At 43.2% G+C, this 23018-nt stretch overlaps 2 protein-coding genes across 3 annotated transcripts in view; one reads left to right on the top strand and one right to left on the bottom strand.

Annotated features, from left to right (window-relative positions):
* The window catches only part of HSPA14 (heat shock protein family A (Hsp70) member 14), a 33388-nt gene extending 31028 nt beyond the window's left edge, over positions 1–2360 (bottom strand). Inside the window, exons 1-3 of the mRNA XM_002820543.5 lie at positions 2230–2360; positions 710–790; positions 547–629 (exon numbers count right to left, since the gene is read on the bottom strand). Coding sequence (XP_002820589.3) covers positions 547–629; positions 710–790; positions 2230–2286 — 221 coding nt within the window. The 5' untranslated portion in view covers positions 2287–2360. The remainder of the gene's footprint in view (positions 1–546; positions 630–709; positions 791–2229) is intronic.
* A 75-nt stretch (positions 2361–2435) lies between these two features.
* Positions 2436–22052, top strand: CDNF (cerebral dopamine neurotrophic factor). 2 transcript variants are annotated; one of them, XM_002820542.5, is made up of 4 exons: positions 2436–2858; positions 12401–12528; positions 14680–14821; positions 20162–22052. In XM_002820542.5, exons 1-4 carry the CDS (start codon positions 2744–2746, stop codon positions 20338–20340), a joined length of 564 nt encoding a protein of 187 aa, XP_002820588.1. In that variant the 5' UTR covers positions 2436–2743; the 3' UTR covers positions 20341–22052. The 2 variants fall into 2 exon arrangements, with proteins under 2 accessions (XP_002820588.1, XP_009243415.1); XM_009245140.4 differs by having other exon boundaries at positions 2471–2694.
* The last annotated feature ends 966 nt before the right edge of the window (positions 22053–23018 follow it).

Genomic DNA, 23018 nt, shown 5'->3' with positions numbered 1-23018 from the left:
CCTCTTTTAATCTTCTAATTAAAGTTACAACAGATGATTAATCTGATTCTTACATAAGACGTTAATTTAGCTGTTACTCTAATGATTAAATTTATAGGTCAAGTGGAAAAGTTAGTTCACAGAAAGTGTCACAAAAGATCCTGAGGAAGAAAATCAATAGTGTCTACATAAATTATGAACCATTATAATAGATTCAGCAAAATTCAACCACACTGTCAATAAGTCTTCAAATTCCCACAAAATCTTTGAAATCCTCTCAGTTAAAAAAAATCTGAAAATGTGAACAATCCAAATTACCACCTCTGACACAAATTACCAAATTGACCTGTCAGCAAGAAACTAACATCTGAGTGAATCCCATACCAGAGAAGACCCAACACTAATCATCAAAAGACACAGCCTACTGGGGGTACTCTCTGTAATGACTCAGTCATAAAAAGCAATGAAGAAACAAACTATGCTGTTTCTAGTTTCATTTCACATTATGCTTAGAATGTATGAACATGTTTCTATTACCACATTTAAAAGTATCATTTGATTCCATACCTTCTGCCCAGGATCTGCTTTACTTTCATTACTGTATTTGAAATATTTCTTATTCTGCTTTGTTTTGCTGCCAATCCAACAATCTGAAAAAATATATATATATATATTACAATGTACGTAATTTTAAAATATTTCAGAAGTGCAAAAATGGGGGGACTAGTACCTCTTCATTTTCTGAGTAAGCAACAACAGCTGGAGTAACTCGGTCACCGGCATCATTTGCAACCACACCAGCCCGGCCATCCTAGAGAAAAAAAACACGAAATACATAGTCTCATTAGACGTATTCAGACGTGTGCATTTGTGCACCAGTGTTACTTTGCCATCTGTGTGGAAAGAAAAACTGCTCTCTCAATATTTTAAACTTAAAAATTTAATTACCATTTAATTTCCTCGTTTTCATAGAAAGCCTGTAATTCCATGAAGAACTGCCTCATGTTTTCAGTCTGCTCTGCAAAGTCAACAATTGAATCAAAAGTAATAACAACCTTTCTACACACAAAACGAAGGCTATTATTACGTTACCTTTCCTACCTCTCTTCTTTCTTACCATTACCATTTCTTTTTTTTTGGACACGGAGTCTTGCTCTGTGGCCCAGGCTGGAGTGCAGACTGCAGTGGCAGATCTCGGCTCACTGCAACTTCCGCCTCCCGGGTTTAAGCCATTCTCATGCCTCAGCCTCCTAAGCAGCTGGGATTACAGGCGTGCCCGGCTAATTTTTAGTATTTTTAGTAGAGGCGGGGTTTCACCATGTTGGCCAAGCTGGTCTCGAACTCCTGACCTCACGTGATCCGCCTGCCTCGGCTTCCCAAAGTGCTGGGATTGCAGGCGTAAGCCACCGCGCTGGGCCCCATTCTTCCCATTTCTACAAATGAAGTAGTATTATTCCCTTTGGCATTTCCTAACAATTCACTTGACATTTAAACGCGGGACAAGTGGCAACGGAGTTCATGATTATCGTTCCTTCTGCCTCCCCACTGATTAGAGAAAGGCCGCAAGTCCTGTCAACCTCTCACTTCCAGAAAGGCCACCTCTGTAGAGCACGCACAATCAACTGGCTTCACAGCCAGGCAGCTTTGCGGGACCATCAGCTCTAGCTGGACTGCAGCTTCCCTGCCCCTCCGGGACCTAGACGTTCGGGCCCAGCTCAGCGCGTCCTGCGGCCCTGCTGTCCCAGAGACCACCGCCTCCAAGTACCTCGCGGCCACAACTTTCCCAGGACCTCCCACCCGCGGGAATCCTGAGGCCCTGACGTCAGCGAGACCCCTTTCGGCATCCAGAGGCCAGGATGTCCCCGTGACGTCCCCCCAAATGCTCGCAGCCCCGCCGTCCCCGGGACCCCCCGGGACACCCAGCGGCCCCGCCGTCTCCGGGACCCCCCGGGCACCCTGCAGCTACGTCGTCCCTGGGACCCCTCCGGGCATCCCGCCGCCATGACGCCCCTGGGACCCCGCGCGTCTACATCGCCGCGAGCCTCCGCCGCGGAGTAGAGGACTTTCCGGAGGAATCGCCAGGCGCGAGGCCGGGCCCGCCCGCCCCTTCGTCCCGGAGTGTCCTCGCGGCAACGCCACTCCACGACATCCCTAGGCCGGCGACACGCCGCTCTCAAGCCTGTGGATGACCCAGCGCCAGAGAACCGGGTGGCCGTCATGAAGCCCTAGCCCAGCTCCGCAGCCCCTCACCTTATAGACTGCCACACAGGCTGAGGTGCAGCCCAGGTGAACTCCGATGGCCGCCATGAGGCAGCAGGGACGGCAGCGGCAGGAATGAGGGTGTCCCCCGACAGCAACAGCTACCGGCCGCCCAACGGCCCCATCAGGCACCGCGGAGCTTCACGTTCCCGCCCGCCCCCTGCGTCCGGTCGGCCGCGACAGCCTCCCGCGTCGCCGCCAATCAGCGTGAAGGTGCCGCCTTACTTCACGCGCAGTCCGCGAGTAGTTTCAGCGCGTCTCTCTGCGCCCCGCGGAACTGCACAGTGCGCACGCGCAACCGGGGAGGGACGGGAAAAGGCTCCTACACTCCGCCCCCTTCCTGTCCCTTCCTTGAGAGCCAATGGAAACTCTCAGTTCAGTTGCGTCATTTGTCCTGGCAACTACTGGCAGATTCTTTCCAACCTGGAATTCTACTCAGCTCGCTTCGGCAGCTTGGTAGGCGGTGGGCGCGGGTGGCAGAGGCGATTGAAGCTGCTGGTCCAGCATGTGGTGCGCGAGCCCAGTTGCTGTGGTGGCGTTTTGCGCCGGGCTTTGGGTCTCTCACCCGGTGCTGACGCAGGGCCAGGAGGCCGGGGGGCGGCCGGGGGCCGACTGTGAAGGTGAGCGGTGTGACACCTGCTTGCATGGCGGCGACCCCGCGCTGCGGCGCAGCAGCTGTCGGCTTTGGCTTCTCCTGGCCCTGGCTATAAATAACATTTCGTCCAGAAAATGCAGGCCCTGTCCGTCGTTTTAGATCGTCCAAGCCCAGCTCGAGTAAAAGCTCAAGCCGGGCCTGGTGGCAACGTGAGGCCACGTTGTGGTTTTGCTGTGAATATTAAACTTCAGCAGTAAAAGCTGGTGGGTTTGTATTTGGATTAGAGTTTGTGCAAAGAATGCTAGATTCAGGTGATACTGGCGCCAGATTGATTCTGCTGCTTCCAACCGCAAGATTTGCCTCCCCTTGCACAGAAGACGTCTTTCAAGTCCAAGCTAGTTGGTGACTCCCAAAAGGAAAACAAAACATGGCATTGAGTTGAGTGGCTTAAATCAGAGGACATAGCTAATATTTGTTAGGACTCTGTAGGTGAAAGTTGCTTTGCAAAGGAGTACACTGACTCCTTGGGAAGGAGAGGAATACAAAAGAGTGATTCCTTTTTGTTCACGGTATCTCAGCTGTGAACTCGCAGTCAGAATACGTGAGTCTGTATCCCGCCAAGTCCCCTAGCTCTGAGACTTTGGTTTTTGCAAAATCATTGTACTTCACTTTAGAGATCTGTTAGCAAAGGCAAAGAAGGTAAGTGGCTACGCTAGCCCCTTCCTTCTGGACTCCTGTAGCGCTCACTCCATGTTTTACTGAAAATAATTAGTTTAAATGTATATGCCCTGAGCTGGAAAATATATCCCTAGTGAACAGGAAATTGTAGGTTCATCATATATGTTGAGTGAGTGGATGGGTATAGTCGTACTAAAGTTGTGTTTTTGTTTTTTTGTTTTGTTTTTGTTTTTGTTTTTGTTTTTTTGAGACAGAGTCTCACTGTGTTGCCCAGGCTGGAGTACAGTGGCACAATCTTGGCTCACTGCAGCCTCCACCATCGGGTTCCAGCGATTCTCCTGCCTCAGCCTCCCAAGTAGCTGGTACTAAAGGCACCACCACCACGCCTGACTGATTTTTATATTTTTAGTAGAGATGCAGTTTCACCATGTTGGCCAGACTGGTCTTGAACTCCTGGCCTCAGGTGATCGGCCCGCCTCAGCCTCCCAAAGTGCTGGGATTACAGGCCTGAGCCACAGCACCCAGTCCTTAAAGTCTTAATAATTGGAGCCTAGCTTTCTATCAGCTCTGCAATAATTAAACTTTTCTCCAGAAATTTCAAATACCTACATGATGTTATTACTCGATATAAAGATATTTGTTTAGCTAAGTTATAATTTTGCTCCAAACCGTGCTATAATTGTGTCCTGTATTTTAAAGCAGACTTTGTGAGGCAAAGACAATTGATTTGATGACTCATCTGGGGCTCCCGCTTATAAACATTTCAAGACAGACAGCATCTGGATTAATTAAATGGGAAGCTTATGCTGTCTGTCCTAAATTTATTACAGCATGCTGTGATTATTAACTTGTATGTCTGACTAACCTGTGTATATATTTCATTCGTTAGGTAAAGAAACTGTGTAATCGCAGAGGAAGGATGTAACAGTTTGGTAACTAAAAGAACTAGATTCTGCATCCAGCTCTATTACTGCTTATGAGTGATCCTCCCTCCTCAGCCTCCTTTCTTATTTACAACTTAATTTCTTCTCAGTGTATAAGATTAAAATGCCATATTATATACACTCTAGAGCGAAGGTAAAAAAACTGAATGTTTCCTGAGCTGTCTCAGACCTATTGATATGTTTTGTTACATTTACAAACTATTTTGAAAAAAATTAAATTCACTGGGTACATTTTAAAATTGGGAAATTTTATGTAAAAATTCATATTTCTGGCTTTTCTCAAAAAACCAGATGACCTGGCAAGATTGGGCTTATGGCCATATAGTAGAATTGGCTATTGGCTGCTCTTTTTAGAAAGGACTTGGGTTTTGAGTTGTTTGCCGCCCCTACTCCGCCCCCGATTCAAATTGCTTAACTCTTCTTTTTCCTTGCCTGGAAGTAGGTATTCAAGTTTGTGAGTCCTACATTAGGTAATGTGAGGTTTACTGGAAAAACATAAATATTTCCAAATCTCTTTTAAAGGATTATATTATGGGACTATTTTAAACAACTTTTTATTTTAAAATAATTATAGATTCACTTATAAAACTATCTTTAATAAACATAAAAGCACAACGTAAATAAAAGAAGTATGGCTATCTGAGGTTATTTTAGCAATAAAGACATCCCAGAAAACTTAAGAAGTTACTAATTTGTTAGGGCATTTATGGTGAGGTTATTCTCTTCATGTAAGTCCAGAAAATGAGTTTCCTTTCTTACCTTTACTTCTTTGTGGTGTGTGACACCACTGACATCTTTCCCTTTCAGAAACTGCCTTCTCTTCATGGTCATGATCCTGCTTTTTTCCTTCCTGGCTGTATGCCCACTTGTGCAGTGTGTCTTTGTGGGCTTCTGATCCTCTAGCCATGGCTTAGAATTTTCCAGGGTTCTGCCCTCTGTTCTTCTCTCTTCTCAGTCTACACACTCTTCTTGGCAACCCAAACCAACCTACCTCCAGTCTAATAAATCTCTAACCTTATATCCACTGACCTTTCTAGAGTGTCAGACCTTGCATCCATTTGACTAGTGAACATGCCCTCTTAGATATGATGTACATCAACATCAACACAGTCAAAAAACCAAAGTCATTATCTCCTTCCCTTCTCACTCCCCTAAACCTGTTACTGTCATGCTTTCGGTGACAGCATGGGACGACTACCTGGTCAACTAGCCTAGATTCTAGACTTCTCTTTCCCCCTTATCCCTTACAGCAAACCAATCACTGCATCATTGAGTCTACCTCCTGACTGGTCCTGCTCCTTTCTCCTTACTCAAGTCTAGGACTTCCTTACAGACCTTCACCAGTTTTCCTCTCCGCATTGTCAAAACAGCATTCTTCCTGCTACCTGTCTCCCTCCTGTCTAGTCCCCTGGCAGGGCTATCATATTACTTCCTTATTTAGTATCTTTCAGCGGTTTCCCAGTTTCCTCCAGGTGCCGCTCCTTTGTTTTCCCACAGTATCTAATACACTTCTCATATTGTTTTGGTCTCCTCTGAAAGTCAAGGCAGTGTTTCTCACCACGTCATTTCCAGCAGCTACCATAGTGCATGGCATATGGTAGGCGCTCAGTTTGTTGAAGAAATGTATGCAAATATGCTGTGATAAAATTTTGGGTATCTTGTAGTGAGTCAAATGTAGATCTTGAAAAGGACAAGTTAGTATTCCTAACTTTCATCACCTAGATGATACATTGGCAGAGTGATAGTTGAGGTATAGAAATCATATGAAGGTATACTGTGGGAAATACCACAAGAGCGATGAGGCACTGAAATACTGGGAGTTTCTTTTGTAGGAGACAAGAATTAGAGGTTACTAGGAGACTTTGATGATAGTTTCTTTTTCTTTTTTCTTTTTTTTTTTTGTCACCCAGGTTGGAGTACAGTGGAACAGTCTCAGCTCACTGCAACCTCTGTCTTCTGGGCTCAAGTGATCCTCCCTCCTCAGCCTCCTGAGTAGCTGGACTACACGTGCTTGTCACTACACCCAGCGAATTTTTTGTATTTTTAGTAGAGATGAAGTTTCACTATGTTGCCCAGGCTGGTCTTGAACCCCTGAGCTCAAGTGATCCACCAGCCTTGGCCTCCTAAAGTGCTGGGATTACAAGTGTGAACCCCCGTGCCTGGCCTGATGATAGTTTCTGCTGACTTGTAGCATTAATCATTACAGCAGTTTTCTGCTTTGCATACTGGATATATTTGCTAATTAAACTCAGCAAAATACAGCAAAAATTGAGAGGGATCTCATTTTTCACATTTAACACAGCAGATCCATTACACATTCCTTTTAACACTGTGTTCACTTGCCTTGTGGAATAATACTCAGTCTTTGTTCTTATCCTACTTCACTGGCTGCTCCTTTCAGTCTTTTTCTGGTTGTTTTCCATCTTCCCAATTGCTAAACATTGGGATTTCACAAGGCTGAGACCCAGGACTGTGTCTCTTTTCCGTCTCTCCTTACTTTGTGTTCTCATCTCAAAAACACCTTTTGAATGTTGATGGCTTCCAGATTTATATAGTCATCCTAGATCTTATACCTGATCTTCACATTTCTATATCTAGCTGCCTTCTCACTGTTTCCAGTTGGATGTTATATTAGTCAAGGTTCTCCGGAGAAATAAAACCAATAGGACCAAACAGAACATATAATCTCTATCTATATATCTTCTTAATATCTATAATATTTATCTATATAAAAAGAGATTTATTGTAAGGAATTGGCTCACAAGATTCTGAAGGCTGAGAAGTCCAAATTCTGCAGTGTGGGCAAGCAGGCTGGAGACCCAGGAGAGCCTGTGGTACGAATGAAGTCTAAAGGGAGTCTGCTGGAGAATTCCCTCTTGGTCAGGAAGGCTGGTCTATTTCATTCTGTTCAGGCCCTCAACTAGTTAAGTAAGGCCCACCCACATTATGAAGGCCAATCTGCCTTACCCAGAGTTCATCAATTTAAGTGTTAATTTCATCATTGCTACAGAAAATTAACCATCACAGATGTCTAGAAGCATCTTGAACTTCATATGTCAAGACTGGATTCTGGCCAGGCATGGTGGCTCATGCCTGTAATCCAGCACTTTGGGAGGCTGAGGCAGGCAGATCACCTAAGGTCAGGAGTTAGAGACCAGCCTGGCAAACATAACGAAACCCCATCTCAACTAAAAATACAAAAATTAGCTAGGTGTGGTGACATGCGCCTGTAATCCCAGCTACTCAGGAGGCTGAGGCACAAGAATCACTTGAATCCGGGAGTTGGAGGTTGCAGTGAGCCGAAATGGCGCCACTGCAGTCCAGCCTGGGCAACAAACCAAGATTCTGTCTCAATAAAAAAAAAGAAAGATTGGATTCCTGCTTGTCACCATAAACTTGCTTCTCCTGCAGTCTTCCTCATTTCAGCAGATGGCAACTCCACGGTTCCAATTTCTTGGCCAAAAGTATTGGGATTATCTTTGATTCCTCTCTCTCTCCCCAACTCTGACACATTACATCTGGCTCATTAGCAAATTCTTTTGGCTCTTCCTTCAAGATAGGTCCAGAGTGTAACCACTTCTCATGACTGCTGTAGCTACTGCCCTGGTCTAAGAGATGCAACTATTTTGAGAACCTCTAAACTGGTCAGCTGGTCTCCCTGCTTTCTTTTCTGCTTCCTTGTAATCCATTCTTCAGACAGCCTTCAGAGACATCCTTTATGAATCATGTCGGACCATAACTCTTCTCTACTCAAAACTTTAAATGGCTTCCCTTCTCAGAGTGACATCCAGAGACCTTACTAAGCTTGAAAGGCCCTGGATGCCCCAGCATGCTGCTGCCTATTTGATCTCATTTGCTACACACCTCCCTCTTGCTCCCTCTACTTTAGCCACACTGGCCTTCTGGCTGTTCCTTGAAGCCACCAAGGACACTCCTACATTTGAGCCTTGGTACTTGCTGTTCATTCTGCCTGCGGAGTTCTTCCTCGAGTCATCCACTTAAATTGTTCTTCCACTTCCTTCAGGTGTCTGCTTGAATATCACTTTATCTAAGAGATCTTTCCTAACCAATCCATTAAGAATCATACTATTACCTTGTCACCCTCCATCCTCCTTACCATTTTTATTTTTCTTCTTTGCTACCTATACCTTTACTTCTTCTATCGGATGTAACTCTCAAGGGCAAGTTCTTTGTTTTCTTCATTACTGAATCTTAGGAACCTAGAATACTGTTTTGCACTTACTAGTCGCTTAATAAATATTTGTTAAAAACGTGAATAACTGGCTATTATGTTTAGTATTCTGTTCGTGTTGATAGCATTAGAAATAAAAATATATGGGCTAGGCACGGTGGCTCACACCTGTAATCCCAGCACTTTGGGAGGCTGAGGTGGGCAGATCACCAGGTGAGGAGATCGAGACCATCCTGGCCAACATGGTGAAACCCCATCTCTACTAAAAATACAAAAACGTAGCTGGGCGTGGTGGCACACGCCAGTAGTCCCAGCTACTCAGGAGGCTGAGGCAGGAGAATTGCTTGAACCCCAGAAGGTGGAGGTTGCAGTGAGCCGAGATCTCACCACTGCACTCTAGCCTAGGCAACAGAGCGAGACTCCATCTTGAAAAAAAAAAATATATATATATATATGTGTGTGTGTATATATATATGTATTATATATGTGTATATATGTATTTTATATATATGTATGTATAGTATATATATGTGTATGTGTATATATATATATATGACTTTAAGCTCTAAAAGATGACATGATTGGCTGGTCATCTAAAAGCGACTGAAAATACTGGATAAAATAAAAATGTGAAAATATTGTAAAGTATGAGTTGGGAAGGCATACCCAGAAGCCAACCACAGAGTGGAAGTGGGAGTCCAGGGGGTTGAAGGGGGCACTGAAGCTGGCTTTACCTTGGAGAATTTGTTAGCCAGGTGATCTGAACTAAAGTTTTCATGGTTTTGGCTAAATGAACACAAGTCCCAGGCATTTCCAAGTTAGGAGAGTGAGAGCAGATCCTCTCCCAACTAATTCAGGGCCCCAAAGACCTAGGCCTTCATTTTAAAGGGTGAACTGAAAATAACTAAAACCTATTTCCATCTTTAGAGACTAAAAGAAATGGTTTAACTTTAACTTTTTTACTGAGTAAAAGGAAAAACAAAACTGGTCCTTGATAACTCATAATTACAAGCTTGTGCACATAGGTAGGGGTTGAAGGCCCCGTTCACACTACTAGGATGATCTGAAACATCTTGAACTGATAATCTAGTTGAAAGTGATTTTAAGTAGATCATACCCTCAGGAATCAGCAAATGTTTTTTGAGACGGAGTTTCACTCTTGTCGCCCAGACTGGAGTATAATGGTACGATCTCGGCTCACTGCAACTTCCACCTCCCGGGTTCAAGCATTTCTCCTGCCTCAGCCTCCCAAGTAGCTGGGATTACAGTCACCCGCCACCATTCCTGGCTAATTTTTGTATTTTTAGTAGAGACGGGGTTTCATCATGTTGGCCAGGCTGGTCTCGAACTCCTGACCTCAGGTGATCCACTCACCTCGGCCTCCCAAAGTGCTGGGATTACAGGCATAAGCCACCACGCCCAGCCAGCAAATGTAAGTCTTACTTACAGGAACCCACATTCAACCTAGTCCTCAAAGAATTCATACAGTTAAAGTTCTAAGAAATAGAGCTCCCACTTAGAAAAGTCATGAACCCCTAGGGAAGAAGGGCACGTAAGTGATAGCCAGCTGGAACAAAAAACAGAAGAGGCACACCCCGCAGTGGCTTCAGGTATTGGAATAATCAGGCATAGAAGTTATGTTTTTTTATGTTTGAAGAAACATAGAACATTAAACCTAACCCATCGCTACCCATAGGGGACTATAAGGAAATTTACCTTGACACTGAGCAAAGTAGAAAAAAGAAAAAATAAATATCTCTGAGAAATGATAACAACAAAACGTCCCTCACTTGTGTTTGCAGCCAAAATTCACATCAGGGGCCCAAAAACTTCAAGCTATATATTTAGTTTAAAGCAGTGCCTGGCTAGTTGCCCTTAGGCCCTGAGAAATACAAATACAAATCTTTACTGGAAATAATGCTCCTTCATCTCAGGCTTCAAACAATCTTCACAAATAAGTTTTGAGGCTTATGAGTATCATGTTGTGCAAAATAAACAAGCACACAAAGAAACAAGGCATCAGGAACAAGAACCTATAGAAACAACAACAAATAGAAACGTACTCTGGGCCTGATGCAGTGGCTCACGCCTGTAATCCCAGCACTTTGGGAGGCCGAGATGGGCGGATCACTTGAGGTCAGGAGTTTGAGACCAGCCTGGCCAACATGGTGAAACCTTGTATCTACTGAAAATATAAAAATTAGCCGGGTGTGGTGGCGGGCACCTGTAATCCCAGCTACTTGGGGGGCTGAGGCAGGAGAATCACTTGAGCCAGGGAGGCAGAGGTTGCAGAGAGTTGAGATTGCACCATTGCACTTAAGCCTGGGCGACAGAGTGAGACTTCGTCTTAAAAAAACCAAAACAAACACACAAAAAAACTCTGAAGACTTCAGATATTGAAATTTTCAGACACAGATCATAATTAAGTTTAGTGTGTTTAAAGATATAAAAAAACAAGCTTGAAAATATCTTCAAGATATAAGGAACTAAAAGAAATGACTTAACAAGCCTCCCATTTTAGCCTCCTCAGTAGCTGGGACCACAGGTGTGTGCAGAGACAGAGTCTCACTGTGTTGCCCAGGCTGGTCTCAAACTCCTGGCCTCAAGAGATCCTCTCACCTTGGCCTCGCAAAGTGTTGGGATTACAGGTGTGATCCACCGTGCCCAGCCTGGTTTCACTTTAGGCTCATAATGATGGAAATAAAGACTTATGCAGATCACCAAGGGGCTTCATTCAGGATTCTTATTCAGGTTTTTCTCTGTGCTTACAATTGTGCTGTCCCAAGATGATAGCCTATAGATGGGTATATTTTATTTTAGGGTTAGCCAAATTTTGTGGAAAAGTTATCATTTTAGGTAGAACTTCGTTCCAATGATTGATTGATTCAATAAGCTGATACAACGTGTCCACTGCATTTAGGCCCAATACTAAGCTAATAGCAACAGGCCTGAAATCATTCTTTTTATTTATATTTTTTATTTTCTTGAGACAGTGTCTCACTCTGTCACCCAGGCTGGAGTACAGTGGCTTGATCACAGCTCACTGCAGCCTCCATCTGCTGGGCTTAAGTGACCCTCCCACCTCAGCCTCTCGAGTAGCTGAGATGACAGGCATGCACCACCATGCCTGTGTTTTTGTTTTTATTTTTTGGTTTTTTTTTAGTAGAGACAGGGTCTCACTGTGTTGTCCAGACTGGCTTCAAACTCCTGGGCTCAAGTGATCTTTCTGCTTCTGCCTCCCAAAGTGCTGGGATTATAGGTGTGAGCCACCATGCCTGGCCCCCAAATCATTCTTACTTAGCATTGGAATCCACTGTCATGAAGCATTGAATCATATGGACTTTTTCGTGTGTGTGTATGTGTGTGTGAGACGGAGTCTTGCTCTGTCACCAGGCTGGAGTGCAGTGGTAAGATCTCGGCTCACTGGAACCTCCACCTGCTGGGTTCAAGTGATTCTCCTGCCTCAGTCTCCTGAGTAGCTGGAACTACAGGCACGCGCCACCATGCCTGGGTAATTTTTTGTATTTTAGTAGAGATGGGATTTCACCATGTTGGCCGGGATGGTCTCGATCTCCTGACCTTGTGATCTGCCCACCTCAGCGTAGCACTTCTGCCTCCCAAAGTGCTAGGATTACAGGCGTGAGCCACCATGCCCGGCCCCATATAGACTTTTAAATGTGGTTAGTGGCTCATACGCATAGGTGTGGTAGTGGTTAAGTTGTGCATGCAGACATATTTATTTGTTCCTTCCAGTATGTAAAGAATTCTTGAACCGATTCTACAAGACATTGATAGACAGAGGAGTTAACTTTTCGCTGGACACGATAGAGAAAGAATTGATCAGCTTTTGCTTGGACACCAAAGGAAAAGAAAACCGCCTGGTATGTTAAATTTCACCTTTCATTTTCCCCATGTTCTTGAAGAATACTGCTAATAGTTTCATTTCTTAGACGTGATGTCCTCTACTTATATGTTTTGCCTTAAGTATGTCCATTGTAGAGCACGCAGCAAGCAGAAATCCATCTTCCAGTGACATGTAGTTCTGCGTGTTTTCATCCAGAATGTTTCCAGTGTTACTTTACTTTCTGAGTACACCACAGACAACCAATTTTATGTTTTCTTTTTTCTTTTTTTGAGACAGAGTCTTGCTCTGTTGCCCAGGCTAGAGTGCAGTATCACCATCTCAGCTCACTGCAACCTCTGCCTCCTGGGTTCAAAGCATTCTTGTGCCTCAGCCTCCCGAGTAGCTAGGATTACAGGTGTGCACCACCACACCCTGCTAATTATGTATTTTTAGTAGAGACAGGGATTCACCATGTTGGCCAGGGTGGTCTCGAACTCCTGACCTCAGGTGATCCACCCCCCCCCTCAGCCTCCCAAAGTGCTGGGATTACAAAAATGAGCTACCATGCCCAGCCCAATTCTATGTTTTCTTAAATGAAATTATGAAACTGAATTCCCAATAAGAATTTAGCATCCTAAAAGTGGGTGGGCTTTCCGTTTCTTACCAAGACAATTAATCAAACTTATCAAAATATTTTACATTATTATTTATACATAATTAATGAAGTATTTATATTTTCTTCTAATCGCATTAATATGGTGTTTCCTGGGTATACACATATGGCTTGTTTCAATATACTGTTTTATATCACTTAAGACAATTTGGGGCCAATTCCTTTTTACCTAAGATTGTCAGATTGTCAGTTACATCTGCATATTGGCTGTTCACTATGGCCATGTTGTAAAGCTCATGCCATTTATCCGTATCATTAAGGTCTATCTATATTTTTTTGAGACAGCGTCTCCCTCTGTCGCCCAGGCTGGAGTCCCAGTGATCTTTGCTCACTGGAACTTCAACCTCCCAGGTTCAAGTGATCCTTCCACCTCAGCCTCCCAAGTATCTGGGACTAAGGCACACGCCACCATGCCCAGTTAATTTTTGGAATTTTTTTTTTTTTTTTTTTTTTTTTTTTTTGTAGAGACGGGGTTTGGCCTTGTAGCCCAGGCTGATCTCAAACTCCTGAGCTCAAGTGATTCACCCACCTTGGCTTCCCAAAGTCCTGGGATTACAGGTGTGAGCCACTGTGCCCAGCCAACGTTTATATTTTTAAATGTAAAATTCTGAAGTCAGGGAACTTGAATGTCAGAATTGCCTGATGGGAAAAGACATGGGCTCTAGAGCCAAAGTGCTGGGTTTTATAATTCTGTCTCTTCTATTGCTAGATGGGGGGAACTTCAGTTGGCTTGGGTATAAAATACAGATAATAATAGTACTTATTTCACAGGATTGTTGTGAAGCATAAATAAGTTAATACCTTTAAAGCACTGACAGCAGCACCTGGCACAGAGAAAACACTTAGTGTCAGCTCTTCTCATTAGTCTTTTAACGCCATGTGACTTGTAGGGCACATCTGGTTAGGATGATCACGAGAATGGAGTCACTTGTTTCCTGGTGGCTTAGTCAGCAGGTTAACCTCTTTCTTCTTCTTCTTCTTCTTCGTCTTCATCGTCGTCGTCGTCGTCGTCTTCTTCTTTCTTCTTCTTCTTCTTCTTCGTCTTCATCGTCGTCGTCGTCGTCTTCTTCTTTCTTCTTCTTCTTCCTCTTCTTCTTTCTTCTTTCTTCTTCCTCTTCCTCATCTCCTCCTGCTTCTCCTCCTCCTGCTGCTGCTTCTTCTGCTTCTTCTCCTTCTCCTTCTCCTCCTCCTTCTTTTTTTTGAGATGGAGTCTTACTCTGTCCCCCAGGCTGGAGTGCCTGGCACGATCTCGGCTCACTGCAACCTCCGCGTCCTTGGTTCAAGCAAGCACACCTGGCTACTTTTTGTAGTTTTAGTAGAGATGGCATTTCACCATGTTGGCCAGGCTGGTCTTGAACTCCTGACCTCAAATGATCTGCCCTCCTCAACTTCCCAAAGTGCTGGGATTACAGGCGTGAGCCACCATGTCCACCCTACCTCTTTCTTACTTCTTGATACTGTATTCCTTGCTGTTTTCATTGTTTGGAACACTCAATTCTCTTCATTTTCCTTCAGTGCTATTATCTAGGAGCCACAAAAGACGCAGCCACAAAGATCCTAAGTGAAGTCACACGCCCAATGAGTGTGCATATGCCTGCAATGAAGATTTGTGAGAAGCTGAAGAAGTTGGATAGCCAGATCTGTGAGCTGAAATATGGTATAACACAGCCCCATGTTTTTCCCAGTAGGTCCAATGGATTCCCAAACCTCTAACGTTGGGGCCATGTCTTCTAAAAATTCATTGTTAAAAGGAAAGAAATTCACCACTCATCAATAAGTTGCTGGGCTGATGAATGGTACCTATGGGCATTTGAGTTTCGTTGAGGGAAGACAAATAAATAGTACAGGCATAATCAGCATTAGGTTAAAATTGCCAATGAGACCTGGCGCGGTGGCTCAGGCCTTTCATCCCAGCACTTTGGGAGGCCGAGACGGGCGGATCGCAAGGTCAGGAGTTCAAGACCAGCCTGGCCAATATGGTGAAACCCTGTCTCTACTAAAAAAATACAAAAAAAATTAGCTGGGCGTGGTGGCGGGTGGCTGTAGTCCCACCTACTCGGGAGGCTGAAGCAGGAGAATCGCTTGAACCCGGGAGGCAGAGGTTGCAATGAGCCGAGATCCCGCCACTGCACTCCAGCCTGGGTGATACAGCGAGACTCTGTCTTTAAAAAAAAAAAAAAAAAAATTGCCACTGAAATCACAGAGTTTAGACTCCTAACACACCAAGGCGATGCCAGATATGTATGTCAAGGAAAATCTCAACATATAAAGAGAGCAGCTACTCCTGGTGATTTAGATCTTGGTAATCTATTAAAATAAAATTGGTACCTATTCAAAGATGATACAAGGACTTTGAAGATGTAAAGATGACTATGACTTCCTTCCTAGGCAGAGCTACTGTTCTGCCAGCTTTAAATTTTAGGAAATTAGTTATTCACATCAAATCAGGTTTTTCCTGGTAAAATAGCTTATCAGAGGGTGCCCAAAACAGACAGCAAGAAAAGAAAGGAGACGTCCTTTTTTTTTTTGAGATGAAGTCTCACTCTGTCGCCCAGGCTGGAATACAGTGGTGCGATCTTGGCTCACTGCAACCTCTGCCTCGTGGGTTCAAGCGATTCTCCTGCCTCAGCCTCCTGAGTAGCTGGGATTACAGGCACGCACCACCATGCCTGGATAATTTTTGTATTTTTATTAGAGACGAGGTTTCACCATGCTGGCCAGGCTGGTCTTGAACTCCTGACCTCAGGTGATCCACCTGCCTTGGCCTCTCAAAGTGATGGGATTACAGGCATAAGCCACCATGCCCGGCCAGGAGATGTCCTATTTTAAAACGTTATCCTTGGCCACATACATTTCACATGGATAGATCTTTTATCATGATTTGTATCTGGGCTAGACATTTGGGTAGATTGAGTGGGTATCATAAAAGGATGGGGAATTCCTTCCTCAGCCTATCCTTGACACCTGAAATCCCACTCATTCCTTTTGCTTAAGTCATTGTTTTGCATACATTACATACCCAGTGTAGTACTGTTAACTACCTAAGTAATTAGCATCCACCTCTAAGTTATTTTAGTCTTATTTTTCAACACAGCCGTGTAATAGTCCTATGTACCATAGCCACATGGCTAGCTTTAAGTAGGTTTAAGGTTGAAAGTTACCAAAGACAACCTATTTCTCAACTTGCAAAGCACAAGCCCTAACTTCCAGGGTAGTTATTAGAGTAGGCATCCCTTTTTTATTGGCTTCCAAGCCATGAAATAGGTGCAGAAATCACTGAGTCCATATAAACAATATTCACAAACTTGGCCGGGCGCGGCAGCTCACACTTGTAACCTCAGCACTTTGGGAGGCGAAGAAAGGAGGATCTTTTGAGCCCAGGAGTTCAAGACCAACCTGGGCAACATGGTGAAACTCTGTCTCTACAAAAGTACAAAAATTAGCCAGGTGTGGTGTTGAGCGCCTGTAGTCCTAACTACTCAGGAGACTGAGGTGGGAGGATCACCTGAGCCTGGGAGGTCAAGGCTCTGGTGAGCTGTGATTTTTTTCACTGTACTCCAGCCTGAGTGACAGAGTGAAACCCCGTCTGAAAAATAAATAGATAAAATAAAAATAAATAAAAGCTGATATCACAAACCTCTTTTGATTTTTTTAATTCAACAATTTTGTTGTGAATACCTTCTCCTATATCCAAGGGATCTTACAGGGCTCCTTAAACAATAGAAAAACAAATCAGATATTATTGAGACGAAATGACTACCTAATGTTTTGGCGATGCTGGCCACTAGAGGCCCTTGGGGAGCTATAAACTAGTTTTAATCTTTGTGTGGAACTTTACTTTGGAGTTTTGGGGCGTCACAGAGGTTTTCCTCTTTTTAAAATTAATGCCAGATACCAAGTTCCCTAGAAAAACTCAAAGAAACTACTGACATTTAAAAAAAAAAAAAGTATTTTTCTCCTTCGGCCTCTTATCTTGAATAGACTAATAGTTCTTAATTATCCTCCCCAGCTATTGTTAGCAGGAAAGATAAGATTAAATAGGGACCTTTGTGCTGTGGGAGATTAATAATTTGGGCTATACAAGTTTCTACTTTAAAAAGTATTCTGTCAAATCAGCCATGAAATTAACAAGCAAGATAATGTGGAGTTGGAGTATGTTTTCAATTAGGAAGGTGCCATTTGGTTTTTGACCTGAAAGAAATGTTTTCATTTGCTTGCTTTGTGTTTAAAAAGGATAGGGAATCATTATAAAAATTTAAGGGTTCTCTGGAGCACAGTGTATAGCTGACCCTCCAAATACAAAAGTCTTTTAACATCCAGCTTTTAAATTAGAACAGAGTTACCGGAAGGTTTTGACAAATAATTTGACAAATATTAGGTTTTTAATGTTTTTAAATGTTGTGTTCTACTACTCAGAGGTAAAAAAGAGAAAGAACTTTCAAGAGAAGTCAAGCTGAAAAAATTCTAGGCTGCCACTAGTTGTTTAATAAATAAACTTAAGTGTTGTATTCATTATCAAAGTGAACACCAGACAAGCGGGGAGGGGCAAAAGACACTTTTTTTTTGACAGTCTCGCTCTGTTGCCCATGCTGGAGTGCAGTGGCATGATCTCTGCTTACTGCAACCTCAGCCTCCTGGATTCAAGAGATTCTCCTGCCTCAGCCTCCTGAGTTGCTGGGATTACAAGTGTGTGCCCCCATGCCCGTCTAGACTTTCTTTTGAAAAAGGAAAAGTACCTCTTTCTGATAGGAAAATTATAATTATTGGTATATTACAGATGAGCTTATAATTTTTTCTATTTTGGGCTTTTTTTCAATCTTTTCAGCAATTGAGAAGTAGCTGAGTTCTTGATATTTTCTGCACATAATCTATAAACAGGGAAATAGTAGTCTTGCTAGAGGAGGTTAGATGTTGGTGACAAGTATCATTGGCAAGAATTTTAGAAGCCAGGTTGGCTGGCACCAAAGCCCTAGCATTGGAGACGTGGGAATAACACAAAGGGCTGTACATGCTGTGATAATTTAGCAACCTGATCCCAGTAGGGGCTGGGCATCAGGTGAGTTTCAAAACAGAGATCCCAAACAATTAAGGTTCAGCGAGAATATTCCTAATTTTATTCACGTGTTTGCATTTCTTTACATTTTTATTTAAAACCCAATAGTGCTTTGTCATGTGTATATGCTCATTTGCTTTGCCGAAGATACATCTTCCTAGAAAAAGTGAACCATAACTTTTTACTGGTTAATTACAATCTATGGCTTTCAAGCTGGTCACGAATCAAGGCCATCCCAAAGGAACTGATTGCCTTTTATACAAGAGTTTCCTTCTTGTTACCTTAACAGCAGCAATTTGGATACAGTGCTATTTGTTTTAGGAATACTGATCTTGAGAATGCGCCAAATGGTAGTAAACATTGTGGAACTACATAGGCCCTTAGTTTTGAAGCAAGTATAATCTTTTGGAAAGAAAGTCAAATTAAAAACATAAATTATCCCAATAACTTTGTATACACTGTTGTCCTTCAGTACCTGTGCAGGAGGGGTTCTGGGACCATACTTGGACACTAAAATCCTGATGCTTAAGTGTTTGCATATAACCCATGCGCATCTTCCCTCCTATATACTCTAAATCATCTCTAGATTACTTACAATACTTAATACAATGAAAATGCTATTTGTATTAGTCTGTTCCCGCATTGCTGTGAGGAACTATTGGCCAGGCGCGGTGGCTCACGCCTGTAATCCCAGCACTTTGGGAGGCCGTGGCGGGTGGATCAGCTGAGGTGAGAAGTTCAAGACCAGCTTGGCCAACATGGTGAAACCAGTCTCTACTAAAATACAAAAATTAGCCAGGCATGATGGTGGGTGCCTGTAATCCCAGCTACTTGGGGGGCTGAGACAGGAGAATCGCTTGAACCAGGGAGATGGTGGTTGCAGTGAGCAGAGATCATGCCACTGCACTCCAGCCTGGGCGGCTAAGCGAGACTCCGTCTCAAAAAAAAATAAAAAAAGAAAAAGAACTATCTAAGACTGGGTAATTTATAAAGAAAAGAGGTTTAATTGGCTCACGGCTCCACAGGCTGTACAGGAAGCATGGCTGGGGAGGCCTCAGGAAACTTACAATCATGGCAGAAGGCAAAGAGGAAGAGGCATGTCTTACATGACTGCAGCAGGAGGAAGAGCGCAAAGGGGGAGGTGCTACACTTTGAAACAACCAGATCCCTCACGAACTCACTCACTATCGTGAGAAAAGCTAGGGTGAAGTCCACCCCCATGATCCAATCACCTCCCAATAGGCTCCTTCTCCAACAGCGGGATTACAATTCCACGTGAGATTTGGGTGGAGGCACAAATCCAAACCATATCATTGTAAATAGTTCTTATACTGTATTGTTTGTAGTTTTTTTTTTTTTTTTTTTTTTTTGAGACAGAGTCTCAATCTGTTTCCCAGGCTGGAGTGCAGTGGCGTGATCTCGGCTCACTGCAACCTCCATCTCCCAAGTTCCAGAAATTCTTCCGCCTCAGCCTCCCAAGTAGCTGGGATTACAGGCATGCCACCACCATGCCCGGCTAATTTTTTGTTTGTTTTTTTAGTAGAGATGGGGTTTCACCATGTTGGGCAGGCTGGTCTCGAATTCCTGACCTCAGGCAATCTGCCCGCCTCAGCCTCCCAAAGTGCTGAGATTACAGGCGTGAGCCACCATGCCCAGCCCTGTTTGTATTTTTTAATTGTTGTAGTGTTATCTTTAATTTGTTTAGAATGTTTTTGATCTGCTGTTGGTTGAATCTGCAGATGCAGAACCCACTGATAGAGAGGGCCGCTGTACCACATTTTCCTTGGGTGTGTCTTGGTTTCCATGGAAACTGGAATTGTTCCCTGCCTTGGATCATAGGGTAGTCAGCACCAAGATAAGCAAACTCTATGCCTTTTGAAGTGATTCATAGGGATTTTTTTTCCATTTGTTCTGTAATTGGCTTTTTTCCTTTTTGCCATTTAGAAAAAACACTGGACTTGGCATCAGTTGACCTGCGGAAGATGAGAGTGGCAGAGCTGAAGCAGATCCTGCATAGCTGGGGGGAGGAGTGCAGGGCCTGTGCAGAAAAAACTGATTATGTGAATCTCATCCAAGAGCTGGCCCCCAAGTATGCAGAGACAGACCCCAAAACAGAGCTCTGATCTCCAACGCCAGCACATTTGTGACTTGTAATTAGAGAGAAAAATGACTCTCTAGGATATGGACATGTTGATTAAGGATAACTGGGAATGCATCATATTTGGTCTCACGCTTTTTGTGTTGGTATTATTCCTCAGAATTTTGTTACGTGGGTTTATGAGTAAAACTAATACTACTGATAACTTACATTTGCGATGTACCAAAAGCTAAAAGTTCCTTTCTCATAAGTTTCTTGGAATGACTATGCCAGTTTTCATTGCCTGTCTCCTAAAAGTGACCTACTGACAAATTGATGGAGTAAATTGATTCCAAGAAAGAAGAAGGCATTCAGAGACTCCTCTCTGGATGCAATTTTAAAATATATTGGACTACAACAAAAGACAGAACAGTCAGCTTATCTAATGCACAACTTCAATCCCAAATACAGAATCAAAAGTTTTCTTAAAGTAAATTTTCTGTTTTCACTCTACATTGTAGCTCTCTTTGGTATCAGAAATGATCAGGCAGGAGTACTCGTTTTTCCCATTGGAAGAAAACCCACTTAAACCTACTTAAAGAAAATAGAGAGATCAAGAAACCATATAAGTATAGCCAATGTTTGGCAATTATATCAACATTTACATTGTTAATTGAACCAAGCTCAAGGTCTTTTTCATTCCTTACAGTCACATATCAGACAAGTTTTTGATAGAAGATTAAAGCATATTAAAAACACTCATAGGCAACTGGGAACTTTACCATTCTTAATGCTATTTTATCAGCTTTCAGTTGTAAAATCATCTTTGGTTCCATTTTCTGGCCACATAAGAATAAGAAACCCACAGTAGAAGTGGCCGCCTCTGTGTGGCAGGTACAGCTTGGGAATACTGAAAAAACATTTCCTTGGAACTTTCTGGAGTGATGGGAATGTCCTATATCTTGATTCGCATGGGGATTACATGGGTTAATAAGATTGTCATCTGGTAGAAAAATTAAGATCTGGGCATTTTATTGTATGTACATAATATCCTTAAAAACCGCTGTAGAAAAATTATTTGGAAATTAACTAAAATTAATTAATTCAACACACCTTGTTTGCCAGGCACAGTGGCTCACACCTGTAATCCCAGCACTTTAGGAGGCTGAGGCGGGAGGATTGCCTAAGCCTAGGAGTTAGAGATCAGCCTGAGCAACAGAGTGAGGTTCCGTCTCCACCAAAAATTTTAAAATTAGCTGCGCATGATAGTGTGTACCTGTAGTCCCAGCTACTCGGGAGGCTGAGGTGGGAGGACTACTTGAGCCCAGGAGGTGGAGTCTGTAGTGAGCTGTGATCCTGCCACTGCACTCCAGCCTGGGCAACAGAGAAAGACCCTGCCAGAAATATGTGAAAAAACAAACAAAAAAGCTCACCTTGTTCGTTCAAAGAATTGCATTTACTGGCTGGGGTTGTTTTCAGGGAGTGGAAGAGACATTTTCAGACTGAAAATATACATCAAAAACATAATTTTTAATTCTAAATGCTGCAGAGGTAAATGAATTTTCAGCTGGGAAGCTGATACGTCAGAGAGTTAGTGGTTCCTAAGGAAATATATATATGATGTAACTGAAAGGTGAGAATAAAAAAGCTGTGGTATAATGAATAGTCAAAGTAATTATTGTTTCTGAATTTTGGCAGCTCGATTATCATTTGTAAAGCATCTACTTTATTTTGAATTATATCTTCAAAAAAACCAAAGTTAGTTTTTGGTTGTTTTTGTTTCTTTGAGACAGTCTCGCTCTGTTGCCCAGGCTGGAATGCAGTGGCACAATCTTAGCTTACTGCAAACTCAGCCTCTCGGGTTCAAGTGATTCTTCTGCCTCACCCTTCCAAGTAGCTGGGATTACAGGCGCCCACCACTATGCCCGGCTAATTTTTTTGTATTTTTAGTAGAGACGGGGTTTTGCCATGTTGGCCAGGCTGGTCTTGAACTCCTGGCCTCAAGCGATCCACCCGCCTCAGCCTCCCAAAGTGCTGGGATTACAGGCATGAGCCACCATGCCTGGCCTCTCCAGAGTTTTCTTTTTTAAACTTCTTATAACCTTTATATTTGTTTTTATTTTTGCATTTTGAACCTATCAAGAAATGTGTTGTATGAAAACATTATGTTTGGTGTCTGACCTCAAAATCGGGTCGCATTTCTATGTCTTTTCTTCAGGATACAAATTGAGGTAATAGAAACGGTGCTCAGCCAGTCATTTATATCCATGGTGTTTAGTCTGTTTTTTTTTTTTTTTCTTTTTTTTTTGGACAGAGTCTCACTCTGTCACCCAGGCTGGTATGCAGTGGCGCTATCTCAGTTCACTGCAACCTTCGACTCCCAGGTGCAAGTGACTCTCCTGCCTTAGCCTCCCCAGTAGCTGGGATTACAGGCACGCACCACCACACCTGGCTAATTTTTGTATTTTTGGTAGAGATGGGGTTTCACCATGTTGGCCAGGGTGGTCTCAAACTCCTGACCTCAAGCGATCCACCTGCCTCGTCCTCCCAAAGTGCTGGGATTACAGGCATGAGCCACTGTGTCCGGTCTAGTCTGTTTTTGTTGTTGTTGTTGTTGTTGTTGTTTTTAAAGAGAATTTACATCAGTGCTTCTCAAACTGCACATATGGTGTTTATCACAGCACAATTCACAATTGCAAAGATATGGAACCAACCTAAGTGCCC

Source organism: Pongo abelii, chromosome 8 (assembly GCF_028885655.2).
Source record: "Pongo abelii isolate AG06213 chromosome 8, NHGRI_mPonAbe1-v2.0_pri, whole genome shotgun sequence".
Taxonomy (NCBI): Eukaryota; Metazoa; Chordata; class Mammalia; order Primates; family Hominidae; genus Pongo; species Pongo abelii.
The sequence above is the reverse complement of the archived record's forward strand: the minus strand, read 5'-3'. Positions and strand labels throughout refer to the sequence as shown.

Coding starts and splice junctions, on each gene's coding strand:
- CDNF (XM_002820542.5), top strand. CDS start 2,744: ATGTGGTGCGCGAGCCCAGTTGCTGTGGTGGCGTTTTGCGCCGGGCTT. Junction 2,859..12,400: donor GCCGGGGGCCGACTGTGAAG/GTGAGCGGTGTG, acceptor TGTTCCTTCCAG/TATGTAAAGAATTCTTGAAC. Junction 12,529..14,679: donor AAGGAAAAGAAAACCGCCTG/GTATGTTAAATT, acceptor ATTTTCCTTCAG/TGCTATTATCTAGGAGCCAC.